Source organism: Morus notabilis, unplaced genomic scaffold (assembly GCF_000414095.1).
Source record: "Morus notabilis unplaced genomic scaffold, ASM41409v2 Scaffold276, whole genome shotgun sequence".
NCBI lineage: Eukaryota > Viridiplantae > Streptophyta > Magnoliopsida > Rosales > Moraceae > Morus > Morus notabilis.
Genome location: NW_010361626.1, coordinates 766645 through 788687, shown reverse-complemented (window position 1 = coordinate 788687; position 22043 = coordinate 766645). Strand labels below are relative to the sequence as shown.

At 33.9% G+C, this 22043-nt stretch overlaps 2 protein-coding genes across 3 annotated transcripts; both read left to right on the top strand.

Moving 5' to 3' along the window:
- Window positions 1-7929: 7929 nt before the first annotated feature.
- LOC112091998 (dihydroceramide fatty acyl 2-hydroxylase FAH1-like) lies at window positions 7930-11553 on the top strand. Of its 2 annotated transcripts, none has more exons than XM_024167030.1 (7): window positions 7930-8103; window positions 9228-9297; window positions 9947-10039; window positions 10263-10459; window positions 10558-10663; window positions 10898-11044; window positions 11174-11553. In XM_024167030.1, exons 2-7 carry the CDS (start codon window positions 9247-9249, stop codon window positions 11291-11293), a joined length of 714 nt encoding a protein of 237 aa, XP_024022798.1. In that variant the 5' UTR covers window positions 7930-8103; window positions 9228-9246; the 3' UTR covers window positions 11294-11553. The 2 variants fall into 2 exon arrangements, with proteins under 2 accessions (XP_024022798.1, XP_024022799.1); XM_024167031.1 differs by having other exon boundaries at window positions 9225-9297.
- A 2310-nt stretch (window positions 11554-13863) lies between these two features.
- Window positions 13864-21229, top strand: LOC21408653. The gene is made up of 8 exons (XM_024167048.1): window positions 13864-13899; window positions 13991-14096; window positions 14426-15603; window positions 16443-18034; window positions 18338-18468; window positions 18579-19354; window positions 19950-20062; window positions 20645-21229. The coding sequence occupies exons 1-8, from the start codon at window positions 13864-13866 to the stop codon at window positions 20973-20975; spliced, it is 4263 nt and encodes a 1420-aa protein (XP_024022816.1). The 3' UTR covers window positions 20976-21229.
- Window positions 21230-22043: the final 814 nt, after the last annotated feature.

Genomic DNA, 22043 nt, shown 5'->3' with positions numbered 1-22043 from the left:
AAACGTTTTTAATCTCAGATATAAATTATTTTTGAAAATACATTTGGTAGTTTTATCAAGAGATTGTTTTCAGTGTAAAAAAACCAATTAATGTCTCTCTTTCTCTCTCTCTCTCTGCTCAAGAGAGGAGAAAACGAAAACAAAAAATGAAAAATGACTAAAAGTCATTTTTCATTTCTCTCTCATTTTACACTAAACCAAAAAATTGTTTTTATTTCCGTTTTTTGTCTCTATTGCGCCAAATGCCGTTTTAAAAATGTTTTTATTTTTTTTTCTCAAAAAACGTGAAAAATAAAAAGGGATCAATTCTAAACACGGCCTTTAATTCACGTTCCCATTTTTTAATCTTTTCAATTTTAAAAAGAACAAATGAAAAAAAAAAAGACAATAAATAGTACGACAAATAATCATTTTACCTTAATCGCACCTATTGTGATCTTATTTGTACAATTGTATTATTGTAAAATAAATTAGATTACACTTTTTTTTCACTTTTCTTCTTATTCTACCAAACTATGTGAAAAAAAAAAACTTTTTTTTCTTTCCTTCTGAGTCCCAAATATTATATGTTTAGTAGAATAATTGTTTTTTTTTGTTTATTCGGGGTTTAAGTTTAAAATATGAAAAAAAAAATTAAAAAAAAATTTACGTAAATGTTGCAATTATAAGATTTTAGGGGAGCAAACTAGTAAAATTGTTAAACAAGAAAAGGGCAAGAGTATAAAGAGCCCAAGGCCAGGGGCAGCTGCCATCGGAACCCTAAGGTAGCTTTGTCTTTGCTTGTCCTGAATTTTGTTTTATTGTATGAATTGTTTGTTGGAGAAATTTGAGTGTAGAGGGTGAAAAGAAAACATAAACAAGATAAGGTTTGAGGCGTATAATAATACTTTCCTTTAAGGTTTTATTTGCCATCACTTTTTAAAGTTTACTAATGAGTTTTAATGGCAAATTACCCTCAAGATATAACAAACCCTTGAACACAATATCTAACAATAATATTGAGTTTCAAAACATAAATAAAGTCTGTAAATTTTCTGGAGAATTAATAAAGACAGAGGTGTCATTTGATGAATGAATGCATCATCTTTAAACATTACAACCATTCACATAAAGGTACCTTTTCAATGTACATGTATTTTTTCATGGATTAATACACTTATTACAATAGTTATATATATATATATTGCTAATTGGTGTTCAGATATGTATAAAAATATATCACCAATGGATGTAATGGTTCGAAACATTTTAGATCACATAAACTCATGAAAACATTGTTTTCTGCATAATTTCCGTTGCAGCGGATGTTTTCCCACTGCAGCCGCAAACAAACCCGAGACATGCAAACATTTCGGCTGTAGCCAAAATATTTCAGCTGCAGCCAGTTTGGCCGAATCAAAGCAGTTTTTCTGCTACAACTTTTGAAGTCCCTTTAACACGAGTTTTCATGTTTTAATACTCAAACAACTTGTGATCTTAATCAAGACATATTACAATCTCTCTAATATTATTAACGATCAAAATTCGTCTAACAAATATTTCACCGGCAATTGCATTACCTCAAATTATCTTTCACGTATGAGTAATAAATAAAAATGCAGAATTAATGAACACAAAAATTTCTATTAGTTCACTTTTAATGCAAGAGTTACAACCACGATAGCATTTAGAGAATTTCACTGTGTTGGGCAGAGTACATAGAGAGCTCGGGCATAGCTGACAAAAAACTGAACTTAAGGCTTCGTAATGGGGTTATTCACTTATTTATAGCCCTATAAGATATAGACAGAATATTTGAATACGCATTTGAATAAGTTGGAGATAATCTCTAACCTATGTTTATTCTATCCCTATAATATTTCATGTATTTCCTTATCTTCAGTTTGAATTTGATTCTAGAACATAACTCGGCGACTATCAAGATTTAAACCATGTATTTTGATTATTTATTAAGAAATGCTAGCATCATTTTTTTTGTTACTCACTTTATTCACTGTTTGACGCGTAAACTCTACTAATATAATATATTATTAATTAAACAAAAAATGATATAGTGAAGTTCACGTATCACACAATAAATGCAGAGAATAACACTTGCATTTCTCCCTTATTTGTTAGTCGGCTCGAAGATACAACGCTCTTTTAGCATGTTTTCTGTTTTGACTGAGGTAAGCATGATTTGAGTAAATAAAGCCTGTACTGACCTGCTTGGTCATCGAGATAATGAGCTTGGTAACCTATCGACACCAAGCATAAACGGATTGGATATAATACCTAGACAAAGCGACAACAAAATTCATTTGTTAACTATGATCTCGTTCACTTTGCGGATTCTAGTTTTTAATTCGAATTGAGATATGATATTTTTTTAGAGCTTTTCACTGTAGCAGAAAAAGTTAGATGTGATATTTTTTTAGAGCTTTTTACTGTAAAAATTTAAAATTGAAAACTCGAATTAGTGAAATGAACGAGACCTATTACTATATATTTGTATTAATAAATAAGGGAGCGTCTACCATGTGGAGGCCTTTTTTCGAAATATTATCTAACCTATTGGATGAAAGATCAGTGGTTCAAAATTGTGTTCCCATAGAAATAACAAACGTTTCCTTATCTTCTAATAACAATAATAATGAATAAAAAAATACTAAAAAAATTGAAGAACAAACTCCAACAGCGCTGTGTCCATATCAATGCCCGAAAGGGGACGGATCGTAACACAGAGGCAGAGCAGCCTCAACGTGGGTGGCAACCTAATGCCACCCAAACTGAAAATTGTGACCCACGGGCCATGAAAAACGTCGCATCCGAAGCGCGACCACAATTACGACTTTTATCACAAAGGAATCGCGATGTGTCACGGGTGACCCAAGTGCGGTCGCGGCAAAGCAAAGTCATCAAAATCTTTCTTTTGCCTTTTTTGGATTTCCAACAGTTGGATTCAATAGTTCTAGTGTGTATAAGCTGAGCTTGTTTACTTTCCAATGTTTATACAGATCCAGTGAAAAAGAAAAAAAAAAAAAAAAACTTGCATCGTTGATGAGAAAAAGTAGTCTTTCTCAACAAATAATTGTTATCTTTCAACCTTGTGCAATTATTTTGAACAGGAAACTGCAAATAATCATCAATTATCAACCTCGTGCAATAATTTTATCATGTTCTGACTTGTGGAGAACTAATTTTACATTAAATATAAAAGTAAAAAAAAATACTAAAAATAATTCAAAAGAACTTGTGAAGAACAAGTATTACAGAAAGACTTATAAATGATATCTTTTTTTTAAAGACCAACTTGGAGAATCTTTTTGCTGTACTTGAGACGGCGAGAACAATCCAATTCCAAGTCCGGCAGCTATAGTTTTTCTCATGTACTTTTCTCTTCTTTTTTTTTTCCAATAAAAAGATAATGAGTACTTATATTTACAACTACTAAATTCATTAATACCCCTACTAATCATAATTTATATTTATTATAATTTTATCTTACGTTAAAATTATATTTAAAACCTACTAATATATCCTCACATTAATCATAAATAGAAGTAGTATTCTATTCAAACAAATAAACAAACATACACCCACATTAATTATAATTAAAAAGTATTTTTGAAAACAATAAATTGTCTAAATTAAGTATGTTTCAAGACAACAAATATTCGTCTTTGTCTAAACTGTCATCAATCAAAATGTTTCCGCATACCTACCCAAAGTACTTCTAACAAAATGTTTAGAAGTAAAAGCAGTTCTTTTCCTTCTTCCCACCGCAGAAACAAAACAAAACAAAACAAAAAATGCAAGGAAAGAAATGCAATATGTAACGCCTTACGAAGAATGCACCATCAGAGAGTAGTAGAAAAATTAGTGTGATTCAAAAACGTTTTTTTTTTCTGCTGGAAGATTTAAAAACGTTTTTCATATGGATTTTTGTATCGTACCCTAAAATTCACCTACAAAATGATCGATGAATTGCAATAATTAAAAATGAAATTAAAAGTGGGGCACGAGAGGCTTAAGTTAAGTATTATGTTTCTAATATTTATAAAAGGATAGATTTTTCAAATCTTTATTAGAGGAGTATTATGTTCCGTTTATTTTATCAATTTGAGTTTTGTTATAGTAAAAAGTTCTCAGAAACAGTCATATCTAACTTTTTTACTACAGTAAAAAACTCTAATAAAAAATTATATCTCAACTCGAATTAAAAATTCAAATCAATAAACTAACAGATCCTTAATTATTAGGGTATCTATAAATTTTAGGAATGCAAATATAACACTCAAAGATAATCTTTCTATCTATTTATATAGTACCATCTACTAAGCCCAATGGAATTCTCGGTTGGGTGCCTTGCGTACCGTGTTTTTTTATTTTAAATTTTGTTTTTTACTTCTTTCATTTTTTTTTCTGTCTTTTATTTTTGTTTTTCTCTTTATTTCTTCTTTCTTTTCTTTTTTCTTTCTCTTTTTCTTCAACAATTTATATAACCATTTTTTCAAACAATGTCACGTGCGCGGAGCACGTATTTTGACTAGTAGTAATAATAATGAAACCATAATTCTATGATAGTGGACACTCAAGTCCACAACATCGATTAATTATAAATTATTGAGCAAAGAAAAACAATTGTCAAGTACGAACAAGAAAAAAAAGAAGAAGGAAAATCACTAAATTTGTAAAAACTGAAGAAGATCTTTCTAAAATCTAATCAAATTATGGTAAAACTCTATAAATTACAATATAAAGCAGAGTCTAAATCATTAAACGAACGAAAAAAAAAACATCAATTTTGTTAGGTTTGAATAAGAGCATTTCTATTCATCTTTATGGGTTTAAAATTTCAATACTCACGTGCTATAAGTGCTGTTAAATAAATATGTAAGACTTAATTTAATGAGAATCACCGCTTTATGAGTGTGGAGTTTTATCTTGATTAAGATAAATATCATTTTTATTTAAATAAACAAAGAAATCACCGTAAAAAAAAAAGAATAAACAAAGAAAACGCCTCACTCATGCACCTAAACCCATGTGGCACATCAATATTTAACCATTTTTGTTTTCATTTAAGCTTAACAAATCAAAAAAACTAGGGGGAACCCCAAGATATTTCACGTGACATACAAATTACAAACATCTGTCTGATTTCTTGTATTAAAAAAATAAACTAAAATTAAAAGGTGTCATGACTCATGTCCTCTGTTTTCTCCATAATCTGTTAGTGGTCCTGATTATCATTATTGATCTTTTAGAACTTTGTTTTATATATATATATATATATAATTAAACTTTGGTGTCTAATTTTTTCACTGTTGACCCTGATAATATGCACTTGTCTAATTTTGACCCCTGATGTTCACATTTAAAAGCTTGGCTACCCGACATTTTAGATCATAGTTAGTTTAAATCACGTCATTTTAACTAGTTGTTTACTCTAACAATCATTATTAAGACCACACACCACTTGTGATGTTCAAGAATAGGCAATAAGATGCACATAATTGAAGAATATGCGCGGTCTCGTTCGTTTCGTTGATTCGAGTTTAGAATTCGAGTTTTACTACAGTAAAAAGTTCTCACAAACAGTCACATCTAACTTTTTTGTTACAGTAAAAAGCTCTCATATAAAATCACATCTCAACTTGAATTCTAAACTCGAATTAACGAAATGAACGAGGCTGCTAGTATAATCATTCCACCAGCATATTGTGCATTACCAAACACTCATCCGGGTTGTGAGCTTCATTCGGGCTAGACAAATTTGTCCAAATTATCCAAACAAACATGAAAACTACCGTTTAGTTCATAAGTTTGAGATACAATACAAATCTTTTTGCTACAATATTTTATTTTGCAAATATTTGGATATCTATTCAAACTTCTTGTTCAAAGTTATGAACTAAACAGACTATAACAAATCTTACAAAATATTTGTCTTCACAGCAAATTTTTATGGGCTATATAAACGTGTATTTGTTCCTTTTTTTTGCTCTGAAAGAATAGAAAAAAGAATCGTTTCAATTGAAATTGAAGCGAAAAAATTATGATATTTTAAAACTTCAGATTTTATAGAGGTAGGAGAGAGAGATAGCTAGATATGTGCTACTGGGTTAAAAACTATGTATTATTGCCCTTCAACTACATGATACTGGCCAATACGTAACCGGTTTATAATTGACACAAGTTTAGTGTTACATCAGTGTCTCTTTATAAATATAGGCCGTTAATGACGGTTTAGAAAAATTGCTGAATAGTTATATCAAAAGTACAATGATGTACTGTAAAAACACCCAAATATTTTTTTAAAAAAAAAATAAAAATAATTATTAGTAAAGTAATCAGACCAAATTAGTAGAAGGAATTGTTTTTTTTTTTTTTTCTTTTTTTCAATTCGGTAAATCGGGTGCTATTGCGATATTGACAAAAATAGAGTAGTTTTGTGTAATTTTGACATTCACCTATAGTGAAATTGAGAACAACGCGAGGAGAAATGCTGTGTGACAGCATGCATTATTAGATGGCCTTCACGTCTTAATCCCATTTCTTTTAGAAGGGCAGTGCTGGTTTAATTAGCATTAAGCCAAAGCGTTGACTTTGTCTAGTTGGGATTCTTTGAAAATTGGAAGCTTAGCGGGTCCCTTTCTTTCAACTAGAACTAGTCATGCAAATGTGTACCACTTTCCCCTTTCTTCCCTTCCAAATTTTTACGCGTTCTTTCCACGGGTTCAAGTAGAAAATTTAAAATAAAATTCAAATTTTTATAAAAAATAAATAGAGTAAAAGGGTTGAACATTACCGGCCTCTAAGGCTCTAACTTTGTATCGACGTTTAGTTCATGGATTAGAACCATGTGATTAGAATCATTTTCGATTTACGTGTATTTTTTGTGAGAGAAAATATTGTAGCGAATCACGAATCATAATTCAAATCAGAGAACGAATCCCCCAACCAAACAATAACTAATCTATGACAGGTCTCACAAAAAATACACATAAATAAAAAATGGTTCTAATCACATGGTTCTAATCCATGAACCAAACGTCTCCTAAATTTTCTTAATGCTTCAACCTATCATAGTTTAAATTTTGGTCCGCATTCGTTTAGGTACCAGAAAAAAGTTCCACGTAAACTAAGAATAAGATAATTAGTGAGTTTATACACTCTTCATTCCTCTCTTTTTACAAGTTTCAAGTTTTACATATTAGATTGTAACAATTGGTATTAAAGATGGTCCACTATATTGGTGGTTCGAGTAAAAGTAGTCGCATTATATGCTCAATTAAGGTGTATGCTCTGCTAATTTTTAAAGATAAATTATAAAAAAAAATCAGAGAAGAGAATGACCAGATTTACAATACCTCTATTGGACATTGTCAAAGGGAATGCGATGCAGGTAGAGGAATATTCGCCAAAGGTTCTATTGTGACAAGGAGGGCGTTACCACAGTAACACTTAATTTTGTTAGTAAATCACACACCAACCATGATAATTCATTATCGTTAGACCACCCTACTTGATAGTAAAAATAAATCAACTTATTTAATAGGTTCGGAACAATTTCATTGTCATCTTTTTTTGCTCTGCCTAAAATGCCCTTCAACAAGCAAGATTGAGATTGAATGTGTTTTTATCTGACAAAGTTTTAGATTTAAGCTTAATAGAAGGGTAATTAAGGACTAAACTGAAACAATTTTTGAAGTACAAGGAGCTAAACTGCAACAATGTGAAAGTTGTGGGGCCTGGTGTGTTTTTTTTCCTTCAACCCATGTTCTCTTATAGCTGTCCCGAGATATAATGCCAGACTGGCATGCTTTTAGAATCCAACGTGAGCATCTGCTACCCGATTCTCTGCTCCGATTCGGGAAATCAACGGCCCAGATTTCTCTACATTATTTATTGTAGTTTTCCGAAACGGATACAATGGGAAAGCAGTGAAGAGAGAGAGAGAGAGAGGAGAGAGAGTCGTCAATCTACTGCTCTCCTTTACGGAGCCTAGAAACGCTAAAACGGTAAAACCTCGTCTTTCCATTGGTGGCGGTGGCTTCGGTATAGAAAATCTCTAGAGAGAAAGTCTTTCGTCGTTTGGATCGACCCGCATTGTCTCCGGTAAGTGATTTGATGTTCTTCTTTTTTGTCTCATTTGAATCCTTCTCTTGCAATTTTTAGATCTGTTTCTTTTTTTTTTGGTTGGTTATTAATTTTGTTCTCAGGAAAATCAAGGGATTTTCTTGTAAAGTAGGTTTTGTCGCTGCATTGTTTGATTTTGAGTTGAAACTGTCGTTTGGTGATGCTGACGCTCTCTGTTTGGTTACTGGGAAATTTTGAAGAAAAAAAAGGAAAGAATTTCCCATGTTTGCTATGTCATCTTCTGTTCTGTTGCCAGGATCTAATGGGGTATTGATATTCGGCTCTATGAAATAAATTCTCTCTCTTTGATTTCGTACCACGAAGGATGGGAATCTATTATTTAATTTGTTAATCTCCGAAATACACTTTCGAAATTTAACATTCTCAAATGATATAATAATGCTATATTTCCCCGTATTTCTAGAAATGGGGCATAAATTTTACTTCTTATGTTTTTTTTTTTATATACATACATATATATATATATTATATTTCTACATTCATTTTCATTAGGTTTGTTATTTGCTTTTGATTATAATTTTCTTTTCCCTGTGGTTGAATTAGTCTAATGCCGATCGTCATGATTAAAACATCAATTTCCTCATGTCATGATGCTTATTTCTTTGATGAATTGTAGTGTTTTTATAACTTGGACTGCTTTTCATGTGGGACCAGACAAGTTATGAAGGAGAGAAAAATGCCCTTAAGATTTTTTTGATTATCTTATCTAACAAGCAACATCTATGATTTGACATTACTTCTAGTAGTCTCATCACCATAAGCAAGTAGTTTGATAATTTATATTATGTGTTTAAATAGATTTATGAGCTTTTCTTTATTATTAATGTTGCGGAGAATTCTGTGATAAGGTAGGAAAAAAATACTCTACTGGTAAGAACCGCTAGTTATATCTCATAAAAATCATATCAAATTAAGAAAAGTATGATAAATTAACATAACTTAATGAAGATCTGATGATTAAAATATTTATCCTATTTGTAGGTGTTTTTTCGTATCCTAACATAGAATTCTCTTAACAATGCTATGAGCTATTGGAGTTTTATCTCTAATCCAGGTTGTCTTTTATTCTTTCCTCTCAGCAGTATCATCATATACTACAATATGGTTGCGCAGGAGTTTGTCGTTGATTTGAATAAACCCCTTGTTCTTCAGGTAATATCACATTGACGTTTATTTCGTATATTTCATTTGAATAAAACATGTTGAAATGATTGTGCTTTATTCAAAATGTTTTTTCACTTAAACCCATTTAGAATCCAATTGTTAATAGTGAAAGCTTTTCGTAGTTTTGGATGGAAAACAACAGAGTCCTTTGGGCACATCTGATAACTCTGGAACTAGCCTGAGATGATTAGCATGGCCCTGCTGCACTAGGATCCCATGCAAAAATCGAGGAAAAAAAGGAATGCGAACAACAGTAGTTCTTTCTAATTGTTGAGAATTTATCCTCCCATTCATTTGGAGTTGAATTCTATTTGCTCTATATAATTGCTTTTTCAGCCGTTTGCAGAAGAAAATACCCTTCTTGTCTGTAGCTTGAAAGGAAGTTTGCCTTCTTTGTAGTGTGCATTTTGAAAAAAAAAAAATTTCTTTCAACTACGAAAATTCTATTGAGGTTTTTATTTTCTTTTTATTTTTTTCATCTCATCTTCTTATATTTCTTTACTTTTTTAACCTCTATTGATCCCAATTTATTCTAGTAACTGTATTAGACTGACACTAAGTTCTCTTAAATAGATCATAGATTGATGATCGTAGTTGGTGCCGCTATTGGTTCTAATCTCAAAATGGTCTTTCGCAGGTTGGCCATCTTGGAGAAGGTTATCAGGAATGGGCGCACCAGCCTATTCCAACCAAGGAAAGCCCTCGATTTTTTGAAAGTGATATTTTGGAGGTATTTCCTTTTTGTTTGAACGTAATAATGACATTATTTTAAGGTCAGTGCTAGCAATAGAATTACACATCCTTGGAAATATGTGTAGTATTTTTTTCTCTGTTTATAGCGCTCTATCTGTTTATGCCTTTGATTACGTGCATTTGATTATTTGGTAGCTCTAAATAGGCCTTCTTTGAGAATGAATATGCCTCGGTGCTGATTCGGTATTTTCATGAAATAGTTCTTGACCCGCACGGCCTGGTGGGTTATTCCCCTTGTCTGGCTGCCAGTTGTCTGCTATACCATCTCCATGTCTGTACGAATGGGCCATACATGTTCTGAGATAGCTGTGATGGTGGCAGTTGGTGTATTCATCTGGACATTGCTTGAGTACTCATTGCATCGTTTCCTTTTTCACATCAAAACAAAGACCTACTGGTTAGCTATTCTGTTCTTTTTTTTTTTTAATACACATCAACTTATCTGTTCTGTATCAAACCTTTTTTGGTGTGCTTTTTTGTTGAAATTGTTTTCAGGGGAAACACCATACATTATCTTCTCCATGGCTGCCATCACAAGCACCCAATGGACAGCTTGCGTCTTGTGTTCCCTCCTGTTCCAGCAGCTATTCTAACGATACCTGTACGTATTTATTCCTTTTTCTTCATGTTTTGCGATTTACATTTGTTTCTAGAATGTAATTGATTCCTACAGCTACTACTATTAGTAAATTCATATGCAATAGTGTCAGTTGTGAAACTTGATTACTGGGATCAGTTTTATTTTGTTATAATCATCTTGATGTCATTCTGTTTCCATGGGCTCGTACGGAATTCATAACTCGAGAAATCTAAATTTTACATCAATCCATGGCAGCTCTGGAACATGATTAAGCTTCTCTCCACTACTTCTACTACTCCTGCCCTCTTTGGTGGTGGTTTATTGGGTTATGTGATGTATGATGTTACTCATTACTACCTTCACCATGGTCATCCATCGAAAGAGACATTTCGAAATCTTAAGGTCAGAGCAGCCAACATTTTACAATATCGGAAACTTTCTTCACTTTGAATTCTGTTCTTTCTCCTTCGCCATTCATAAGTAAACATGCAAATTATTTGTAACTTCTAACTTGTCTGATATATTTGCCAGAAATACCATTTGAATCATCACTTTCGCATTCAGAACAAAGGCTTCGGCATAACTTCATCCCTGTGGGACAAGGTGTTTGGGACACTTCCTCAAACTAAAGCAGCTAAGAAAAGTAGATAATTCCGTTAATGGCGAGGATAAGGATTGCTTCTCTTGATTGGTTATGCCGTGCGTGTTGAGTTACTTCAGTATATTTTCCTTCCTAAACATTCTTTATTCCATTTCTGTCGTCTAGTTAATTGTAGATTTCTTTAAATGGTGAAGTCAGGATTGTCATTTCATGGATGGGGAGTATCAATTTTGTGGTGTCCTTTCTCTAGAAGGCAAATTTATGTGTAAATGAAAATTATGGTCTTAGTTACAACTTATTGCTTGTTTAAGAGGAAAAATTATCGTAGTTGTCTCTTTATGCTGCTTCCTGTGTTGGTCCTTTCATTTTATGTCTTCGAAAGTTCCTCACGGAAACTTAATAGTGACAAATCACAATTAACAGAAATAAATAGCACTAGGTCGAAAAAGAATAAAAGTGGGATTCAGGGTTTGGATCATGGAACTTACGGGATATGACCTATTAAGCTTCCGTGTGACAGGTGAATACAATGAATTGTCAAGATAAGCGTTTATCTCGCAATGCAGCCTATAGGAACATTGTCACGTTTGTTTTAAGGATTCTGTTTAGTTTAGGATTATGGTTCTTAATTTTCACAAAAAATTTAAATTTTAAAAATTAAAATTATGAATTATGGTTTTAAATTTATGAACCAAACTTTACCGAAATATCACCGGTGCAAGATAATCCATAAAATTGACGTTCTTAAATAAAGCATCATCTACAGGTAAAGGGATGTATTAGCGAGTGGAATAAGTGGTAAGGATACTAGGCTTACTATCTCTTAGAACCATTTTAAGATTACCAAGTCTAAACTTAAGTCTTAATCGAACGAGTACTATGAGATAAGGAGGAAGATTACTTAGCCGACCAGAAATTGCTAAAAACTGAGTTGTTGCTAAGTTTGTGCTAGTACTTAACCAAAAAATCTTTAAAGCGGTGGAAAGAAACAATTTCAGGAACAAAAACACGTGGAAGTCAAACAAACTTCGCTTCAAAATTGAGAACTTAACGAAATTTTCGAATTTAAAACTTTCAACTAGTATCATAATATATAGAATAATAGTACCTCACACCATGCCATGGGGATGACCCTTATCAGTAATGTAAGAGTCCACATCTTCACATGTATGATATTGTCTATTTTGAGCTTAAATTTGTATGGCCCTATATTATTAGAATGTGGTGTCCTCTCTTATAAATTATTATCTACATCCATACCTATCATTGGAAGAGTAATTTTGCAATAAAGTATTCAACAATCATAATTCTATCTTTGACATCTGTCATTTCTGTTAATTTAATTGATAAAAATAGTTGTTTAGTTAATGTGTTTTTTTTAAAGGATGAATGGATTTTACATTTTGAAAATGTAAGAATAAAGTATTACAAAAGTCACATTTTACAAAACCCCCTTTTTATTTTTATATTTTTTTGCTGAATTGCAAAACCCTACTTAAAAGGCTATGATTTATGTTTGTCTTCTCTTCTCCTTTGCTTAAAGTTCCCTTAAAAAAAAAATCTAAAATGGGCATCACATACCTAGCATCCCTAATATAATATTATATTTAATGTGCTAATTGTAAATTTAATATTTGATTGTAAAAAATATTTTTCAATGCAATGCTATTTGTCATGCTAAATTTTTCATATTCTATACTGTGGTAAATTTTTCACTAAATATAACACATGAGAAATTTGACATTTGATTGTTATTGTTTGAAATGTTTACTTTTTCATGTAATAAATGTAACTTTTACATTTTCTAATTATTTTAAACATAAAAGCTTTTATAAGTTTCAAAGATTAATGATTATAGGAAAAAATAGATTTAGCATTTCAAATAACATTATGCATTGGAGTAAAAATGAGAATAACATACTACGTTACATTTTTTATAGTAAATATACAATTGACATTAACATTTGTATTGGAGATGAGTTTATTTTCCATATGCTATTTGAAATGGTCGACCATTTCCAATCCAAATGCTAATGCCAATTGTATATTTACCATAAAAAAGTATGATATAGTATGTTATTTTCATTTTTGCTCTAATGCATACTATTTGAAGTTTCATTGGACATGGTCGGGTCGGGTCGGGTCGAACCAACACCAATCACCTGTCGATTAGCCATCCCGTAGGGTTTCTCTCTCTCTCTCTCTCTCATTCACTCTGTGTCCGCCAGTAAAACCACTTTCTCGTGTTCAAAATATTAGGCGGTGTTTCATTCAAGTACGAGCCAATCTTCTTGGCTCAAACGTCCTTCATATTTATGTCGTGGACTCTGCAAATAACAAGAATGTGAGCCTTTTCACTTCTTAATCTCTCGGTTACGGCAAGTACTTCAATCTCTGGCTTTGTTTTATTTTTTTTAATACGTCGTCAACAATATGCGTTTGATTCATTTTGTTGAACCCTAGTCTCCGTTTGGCTTCCAAGAAACCGTGTCGGAAATTCCGTTCACTATTTCTCCTCCGAACAATCATTTCATAGTGTCTTACAGCTTCAAGAACGTGAATTTCTTGTTAAAATTTCTGTTTTTTCCTCTCTTTTCTTTTCTTTTGTGAACTTGCAGCAATGGCGGCGGATGTGCAAGTGAAGGCCGAGTCTGCTGTGTAGCGGTAAAATCTCGATGTACCTTTTTTTTGTTTGTTTTTATTTCAGTTGCGTTTCAATCTGATGTGTGGGGGTGGTTGGTTTTCAGTGGAAGATAAAGTACTCCAAGTTAGAGGAGAAACGGAATGCTCTCCGGCAAGCCGTGAAGCTCCTTGAACTGCAGATTGATAAGATCCAAGCCCAGAGTAAGAAAGGTAATTGACTTGAATTTTTAATTTTTTTTTAATTTTTTTTATATTCTATTCGTCTTGCAATTTATTTATGTGAAATGGGGCTTTTGATATGATCAGGGCAATAGAAAGATGGAGACAAAATTGTAGGCATATGATTTTTTTTATTTTTTTCATTTTAATTATCTTTTAATCAAGGAACAGCCATTTCACTTGTCATTTCATAAGAAACATATTTGTAAGACTGAGATTTTTGAAATTAAAGCTCAAAAAAGAAAAAAAAAAAAAAGAGAGGAAATTCATAGAGGTGAAGCTCATAAATTTTCTCCTTTTTTATGCGTTTATACTTGTAGTGTGTGAGAAAGAGCGGGCGAGGGCGGATTTTGAGAAAGAGGGGAAAGCGAAAGAATCTGCTGCTAGAGTAGCTCTTGAGAATGAAGTAGCTGTATTGAAGTCTCAGATCCTTTCTCTTGAGCACAAAGGAGGTACAAATGTTCAAGAGAGTAATGGTGACGTGAAGGTTCTTCAAGCTCGTGTCTCGGAATTGGAAAAGGAAATGAACCATTTAGAGGAGGTTGTTCAAAAAGAAAGAAAAAGGGCAGACTTTGAAAAGAAAAATGTTCAATTGGAGAAGAAAATTGCTGCGGAAGCTCAAAAAGCTGTGGAAGATGAAAGAATTAAGGCAGAAAAAGAAAGGAATGTTGCCAATTTGGAAAAAGATAGGGCTGGGAAGTATAGGCTTCAGATGGAGGTACTGAGGAAGGAAGCTGATGAAACTAAATCGAAGTTAGCTTCCAGGACGATGAAACTCGAAGAGGCAAACAAAAAGCTTGAAGCAGAAAAACAGAAGGTGGTCAAGGAGAAAAAACGGGCAGATTCGGAGAAGGCGAAAGCAGAGGAGCAAAGAAAGCTTGCAGAAGCTAATATGAAAAAGGTTGTGGAAGGGAGAATTCATGCTCAAAGTTTGTCTCGGCAATTAGAAGAGAATAAAACAAGAATTGAAGAAGTGTGTGAATCGAAGTTAGTCTTGGAGCTTTCAGCGAAACTTGAGGAAGCAAACAGAAGGTTTCAGTTGGAAAAAGAGAAGGCATCTAGGGAGAAAGAACGAGCGGATGCAGAGATGTTAAAAGTGCTAAAACAGAACGAGGTTGCAGAAGTGAATCGGAAGAAGTCCCTGGAAGAAAAGTCTCGTGCTGATCAGTTATCTAGGCAGTTAGAAGAATACGAGCAGAAGACTAGTGAATTGGAAAAACAGATACAAGAGCTTTTGTCCAATAGAAATTCGGTCAAGGCATCTGCAGGCTCAATAAGTGAAAGTACTGAATCAAAATTTTTGAAGAAACAACTTAAGCTTGAGAAAATGAAGAAAAAACATGCTAAACAAGTAGCAGATCTGGAAAGAAGTCGAAACAGTATCCTGCAACAAGAAGTAGGTCGCTTAAAGCTGGAGTTTGATCAGTTCTCATGTCGTCTGGACATGCTACATAAATCTTTCTCACCAAGGACAGAAGGTACTGAGGGCCTAGGGAAGGTTGGTTTTCTCACTCTTAATCTTTAAGCATTGTGATTTTAGTCTTAAATGGAATGTTTCGCTTGTTTTCATGATTGTGTTCAGCAACGTGTCTTAGAGATTAATCTCCAAGTTTTGGATTTTTTCTTTGTGTTCGGTTTAGTCTCAGGTGTGATAGTGAATGTTAAGCTTACTTATCTGACCTATATTTAGTATAGGAGCATGTGATAGAGTAGAAATTGCTCCTCAAGTCAGGGTTTTTTTTTTCTTTTTTTTTTTTTTCTTTTTCCTGATTGAACATATAGCTCAAAAGAAAAGAGGCTTATTTTAGAAAAGAAAGAGCACGGGGTATTGAAGCCAAAAACATTAACAATACCTATTGAAAGGAAAACCCAAACAGACCGTACTCAACAAATATGCCATTGAATAAGCACAATAAATTATCAACTTATCAGCACAAAAATTCTCTTCAATTCATTGGAAGTCTTAGATAATTAATGTTAGAAGCGTACTAAAGCTTTACATTTTACCCAGTGATTGAGTTTGTTCAATATGTTTATTCAGGTTTTCTATTCTTCACCATGCTTATCTTGTTTATCTAACATGTTTAGATTACTGTACTTTTGAAGCCAACTTCATATTCTTTCTCTCACATTACATCTTATTTTTTACAGTCCATTTTCCAGTTCTTTTTGAAAATCTTTGCTTGTTCACTCTATGGGCACTATAACTTGCATTACTAGTTTACAAGACTTAGATGCTCAACATATTTTCTTTCTCGTATTTGACAACATGAAGTCAACTTTTGCAGTATGATTTTTGCCTGTTTGTTAACCTGGATGCTTAATTTCACGGTGCAGATGGGACGCAATATGCCAAGGGCAGATATGAAAAAACTATGCAGCTCAGAACCTTTTCGGATGCAACTACAAAGTCTTAATGGGCTATTGAAGCCCAGCTGCCAAGCCTTGGATTTCTCTGGTACTTTCAGGGAAACCTTACAACACACTGGACACTTGTGTCCTGTGCCTGGAGGAAATTGTATTGAACCTATTACAGGTATTGATTCTAAATTGGAGTCTCTGCTTGGAGGCTCTCCCAGAACAATCTTAAAGAGTTCTGCAATAAATTCCAGTACGACATCTTTATCTGATGGACAATTGGTCGGCTCACAGGATAAGGGTGCCTTTTCTGTTGCAACATCGGTGAAATTGGCCGAAGAGTATGCACAACCAACACTTACTGACTTGTCTGACGAAGTTACCAGAATGAGGTCCAGTGAAAATCTGGCTGTTGTGGCTGAAAACAGTGTGAGGAGTCCTCTTAGCAATGGTGATGTTGGAAAAGGTACCATGCATAGCAGGAAGAGAAAGAGGATGGTTGATACTGTTGAAACCATTGAGGACTTATACTTTGAGGATAAGAAGTTGCATCTACAGATAGAAGAAAAGCTTGCTGATTTGCATGGTATGCTCAATAAGCAAATAGACAAGCCCTTAAGGGGAGGAAAATTCCTACTTCCTAGTTCCCATGGAACTTCATATTCTAAGCATGATAAGCTTCAAAAGAAGAGGAAGTCATCTTTTCAGGAGAAAGTAGTAAGGCAGCATGCTACTGACAGTAATGAGCAAAACAGGAGAGATGAAGTTGAACCTGAAGGCCATGAAAATGCAAATTGCCGCAGACAAGCCTCTGTAACGGGCAATGATCACACATGGACTTCTGGAGAAATCGGGGAAGGCATAAGAAATTCAAATACAAGTGACGTTGATATTATGGCAGGTTTTGACAACCTAGCTGATGTTGATTTCATGAATCTGCTAAACTTGGATAATCCTGCTGATGAGGAATATTATAGGTTAGCAATGGAGATGCCACTATCCCCTTTGCTTCCTGAGATTGAGATTGAAGATACTGAAAGATTTAATGTGGAGAAAACGATTCCGCTAGTTAAGGAAACCTTGTGGGGAGGATTGTCAAATAAAGAAGAAAAAGTGTTTCCATCAGGCAGATTTAATGTAATTGAAACGGGTATATGTTTCAATAAATCAATGTCTGATAGCTGTGCTACCTTCACTAATTCATTAGTCCACAAAAATGAAAACCACGTTAATTCTTCATACACAGTAGGGAATGATTTGCATACTGGTAAAGTGGTAAATGCCTCTGGTTGCCTGATTGGTGAATCTGGTGTAGAGGTGGGAAGGTCTAATGAAACTATTTCAGGAGATGAGAAGGTTCAATGTCCATTTGAAGGTGAACTTGGATCTGTAGGCAACAACATTCTTGAACAGGGTGTTGTTTTCTCAAATATTTTAGATAGAAGCAGCATTTCTAGGATATATCATGCTATCAGAACTTGTAAGACGTGTTGCTCGCTGGCTACTCAAGCGAGATGGATGATGCGTGATATTCTGCTAGCCCTTAAAATGGAAGAAAAACTTTCAACCAAGTAAGTAGGAAAGAAACCATATATGATTATACAATGATTATTATTATCGTTGTTATTATTAATTATTATTATATTGGCTATAGACTTCAGAGTTGTTTAATTCTCATTCTACCTTGCTCTCTTATCCTTCCCGCTCTCTTTTCTATTTCATTCACTCATTTTCCTTTCAAGAAAGTCATTTAGTCTCTGTTAACTATCATTTCTTCTCTCTGTTTATGTGATGCAAGAATAGTTTGTAGGTGGAGGCTTGTTCTCCGTTAATGTTGAAATTTTAGTAACTTGTTTTTGGCTGACTTGTAATAGGGAGAAGGTTTGCGCTCTCTTCTCGCTGTTGATGGTAAATTTTCCTGTGGCTGCTTTGAGTGAATTTGGGAACTACATAAATTGGGTATCTATCCCCTGCTTGGATTCTTTTGCTGGGCATGTACAGTTAGGTCTGCTATTTTCTTTATTATCATGTATTGCATAATTATTTTCTCTGGTTCATGCGTGATCTAGTTTTCATTGCACATTTGGTTCGCTAACTCTCACTGTTGTTTTCCAGTGATGTCTGATGTGGAGATAAGAAGCTTTTTTGCTGAGGTAGGCTATTTGGATGAACTGTTGAGTCTAATTGAGAATTTCCTCATGGATGGATGTGTTAAGTTTTCCAATGATGTTCCATTTGGATCATGGGTTGAGAGTGATTCAAGGGTTAACATCCCTTTAGATGGCTCAAAGATAACATTTTCTTCGGAACCAGCTTCTGCAGAACAGTTGGTAGCAGGGAGCATCATATTGGCATCAATTTGTGTAACACTGGGCCAAATTGGTTTTATTTGTGAAGCATCATACAACATTTTACGGGCTAGCAAATTTGGAAATTCATTGAAGCTGGCTATTCTTCATATGTTTGCTTATTTGGGTGGTGACAAGTTTCTTAAATTCAGTGATTACAGTTTGTTGATGACTACATCGAAATCTCTAGTTAGGAATCTTGAGGAACTAAGTTTATTAGGTGCTTCTGTTTCTTCTATTCCACCTGTGAACGATCCTCAAACTGCATTCTGTCCATGTATCAAATGCCCCTTCTTGGAGGAAGGTGTGTCTGTGGATAGCACGACTTCTTTGCTTCTAGAAAAGATTAAGAATGCTATATTGGAAGCCATGCATCAGCCTGCAGTAGATCCTGTTTATCGTCCTCATGAAATGGATAGTGATGGGACCTGTTGCTTAAACAAGTACGGTATCTCTGGAAATCAATCAGATCCCCAGACGAATGTGACTTTATCTAGCCTCAGTGATCTTCTAGCATTGGTCGAGCTGGTTGCATGGCACATGGTATGGCATACTCTTTGACTTTGTTTTTTATTATTTTCGCATCAAGTTCTTACCCTGGTGTGCTACTGTCTGATAGATTGACCACTTTTTTTCTGGTGACTAATATAGCTTAATTTTCCTTTTGTTGGCAGAAACAATGAAACACTTTTTGATTGAAAATATATTTTTCAAAATGTTAAATTTCAAACTTCATAGCTTTTAATTTTTTACTATGGGAACAAAGTTATACGAACCGTGTTTTTTGTCATGCTAATTTTAACTGGTATAATGTTAAAGAAAAACCTCATTTTATTGTTCCTGATGATTCACTGGAATTTCTAGATTGTTTTTGCCATAGATCTATCAAAACTGCAGTATATTCTAATTATATTGGTATTTTATCTTTACAACCTAGTGTTTTAGTTATAAGAGAAATTTATGAACGTCTTAAGCCATTACCTTTATGTTAGTAATGGTTGGGGAAATTATTCTTATATTTAAAACCTAGGGAGCTGTTATAGTTTTTTGTATTAAAGAATAGTTTGTTGTCTTATCTTTAAAACGCCTTAAGCCATTAGCATCTTCTGACGTTCTGTGTTTTCCTCTTATAATGTAGGGCTGGGAGTGGACTTGTGTCAAAATTGTTCCGCAGCTGTTAAAATTGTTGGAATCATGTGTCTTTGAGAACTCAATTGCGGGAATTGTTATTCTTCTCGGTCAACTTGGGAGGTATGTTTGGCTTTGCTGCATGCTAGTTGCTAGTTACTGTTTTTCTCTTTATTATTCGCCCACTCATGCCTTTTCTTATTGTTGCTACATCATATTTAACTCCCAATAGTTTGTTGTTGTCTTGAATATTCTCCCTGCAAATAAAAGTTCTCGTCTTTTTTTCCTTATTAAACCCGCACTTTGGAGTTTGGACTTAGAAGGAGAGGACATTTGGTCTTTTACCTTTATTACTGTTGTATCATTCATGCCTTGATACGACTGAATAACATCAGGCATGAAGGTTCATGCGTAGCAGTAATGGACATGGGGTATGATTTATCTGCATTTCTTCTTCTTGGCAATAATTGCGAAGAAAGCTGGTTTACCTAACAATTAATTACTAAATAGCGTTGATAAAATAGTCTTGTTTTGAGGCATAGCGTTTGAAATGCAACATGTATGACGTGCAAGCCACATCTATGTTTTGCACTTATTTGTCTTCACGTCCCTGAAGTGTATACTTTTTCCTAAAATGTGATAATAGATGCAATATTCTTTTATTTTCTTTCTTATTTGTCTACTAAAAATTGTGTTCAAATGTAGGCTTGGAGTTGAGGCTTTTGGATATGAAGATAGACAAGTTGAACAGCTAAGATGTGATTTGTCTTCATTTTTTCGTCTCTCAATTACCAAGAAAGCAGGCCTACCTATTCAACTTGCAATTGTTACTGCATTGCTAGGCCTTCTCTCAGTTGATTTTGAGACAATAATCCAGACCAGTGAAAAGCTTCCGGCCATTGTAAGTGAATCTGTTGCAGCTGATTTGTTAAGGAAATGGTTTTCTTCACTGAACAAGAAGCAAAAGGGCTTGTCCTTCAACGTTTTACAAACTGGCGGTGTAAATAAGAAGCGAGATGCTTTCATGATGTTGTAAAACTGAATGTGCTAAAACTGGCGCTTTTCTTTAAGTTTAAGGTGCCCCATGCTGATTATTTGAGTTAATGTTAGGAAATTTTGGTACCATTTTCACCTTTCGGTAGCTCCTAGATATCGCAGAGCTCGCGGATTGTCTAGACAGCTATGGGGATTTTTTTTTTTTTTTTGTTTTGTTACATTGCCCATTGCTCGAGGGACTTGTAAATGTTACTCTAATTTCAGAGGTTGCATAAAGTGCTGGCTCATTTTCTTTCCCGATTTAAGTTGATGGCGAAATATGATAATATCAGTGAAACAGTCCGTGAAAAAGCTGCTGGTACTACTATCAATATATAGATTATTACTACAGTTCTGCATCTGTATGCTAATTTACAATGATTGAAACAGTTCATGAAAGTTGGTTACAGAACTCGATCATTGTTGTGGTTCTGTTCTTTGCCTGAATTCCGATGAATAGCCAGCTACCACTGGCAAAGAGGCCTTTGATAATAAAATTAAAAAACCGATGAATGGCCAGCTGCCACTGGCAAAGAGGCCTTTGATAATAAAATTAAAAAACCGATGAATGGCCAGCTGCCACTGGCAAAGAGGCCTTTGATAATAAAATTTAAAAAAAAAAAACAAAAAAAAACAACCTTCCAAAGTAAAAAACCCAGAAAATCTTGTGTTTAGGGAATCAGATGAGGAATCACCAAGACGCATACCCAAGCAACATCGCATGGGTAAAACATATTCAGTTTTTGTTGGTCAAATTCTCTAAACCATCTCTGGACTCAAAACTTTTAAGAAATTTTGACCGAAGTCAGAGTTACTTGACCGAGAAAGGCACAGTACGGCAGAGAATCCCTCTCCATAATTAAGAAATTTTGGTCCCATTTTTGAATTTAACCCTGCTTGGATAGCTCAGGTGACTGGCTCAACAACTGAGTAGTAAATCGAATACTTGGCGGTATGGCCTTTTACATTGGTACTTCTTTTCCAGGTTCATTTTAATTCCGATGCGAGGATGTTCAAGAAAAATGAATAGATCCCTCGTTGCTCAGATCAAGAGATATAAATGAATAGA

Excerpts from the sequence above, each read along its gene's own strand:
- LOC112091998 (XM_024167030.1), top strand. The coding sequence starts at position 9,247 with ATGGTTGCGCAGGAGTTTGTCGTTGATTTGAATAAACCCCTTGTTCTT. Across the intron at positions 9,298-9,946 it reads ATAAACCCCTTGTTCTTCAG|GTTGGCCATCTTGGAGAAGG; the intron begins GTAATATCACAT and ends GGTCTTTCGCAG. Across the intron at positions 11,045-11,173 it reads AGACATTTCGAAATCTTAAG|AAATACCATTTGAATCATCA; the intron begins GTCAGAGCAGCC and ends TATATTTGCCAG.
- LOC21408653 (XM_024167048.1), top strand. The coding sequence starts at position 13,864 with ATGGCGGCGGATGTGCAAGTGAAGGCCGAGTCTGCT. Across the intron at positions 19,355-19,949 it reads AGCTGGTTGCATGGCACATG|GGCTGGGAGTGGACTTGTGT; the intron begins GTATGGCATACT and ends CTTATAATGTAG. Across the intron at positions 20,063-20,644 it reads CTTCTCGGTCAACTTGGGAG|GCTTGGAGTTGAGGCTTTTG; the intron begins GTATGTTTGGCT and ends GTTCAAATGTAG.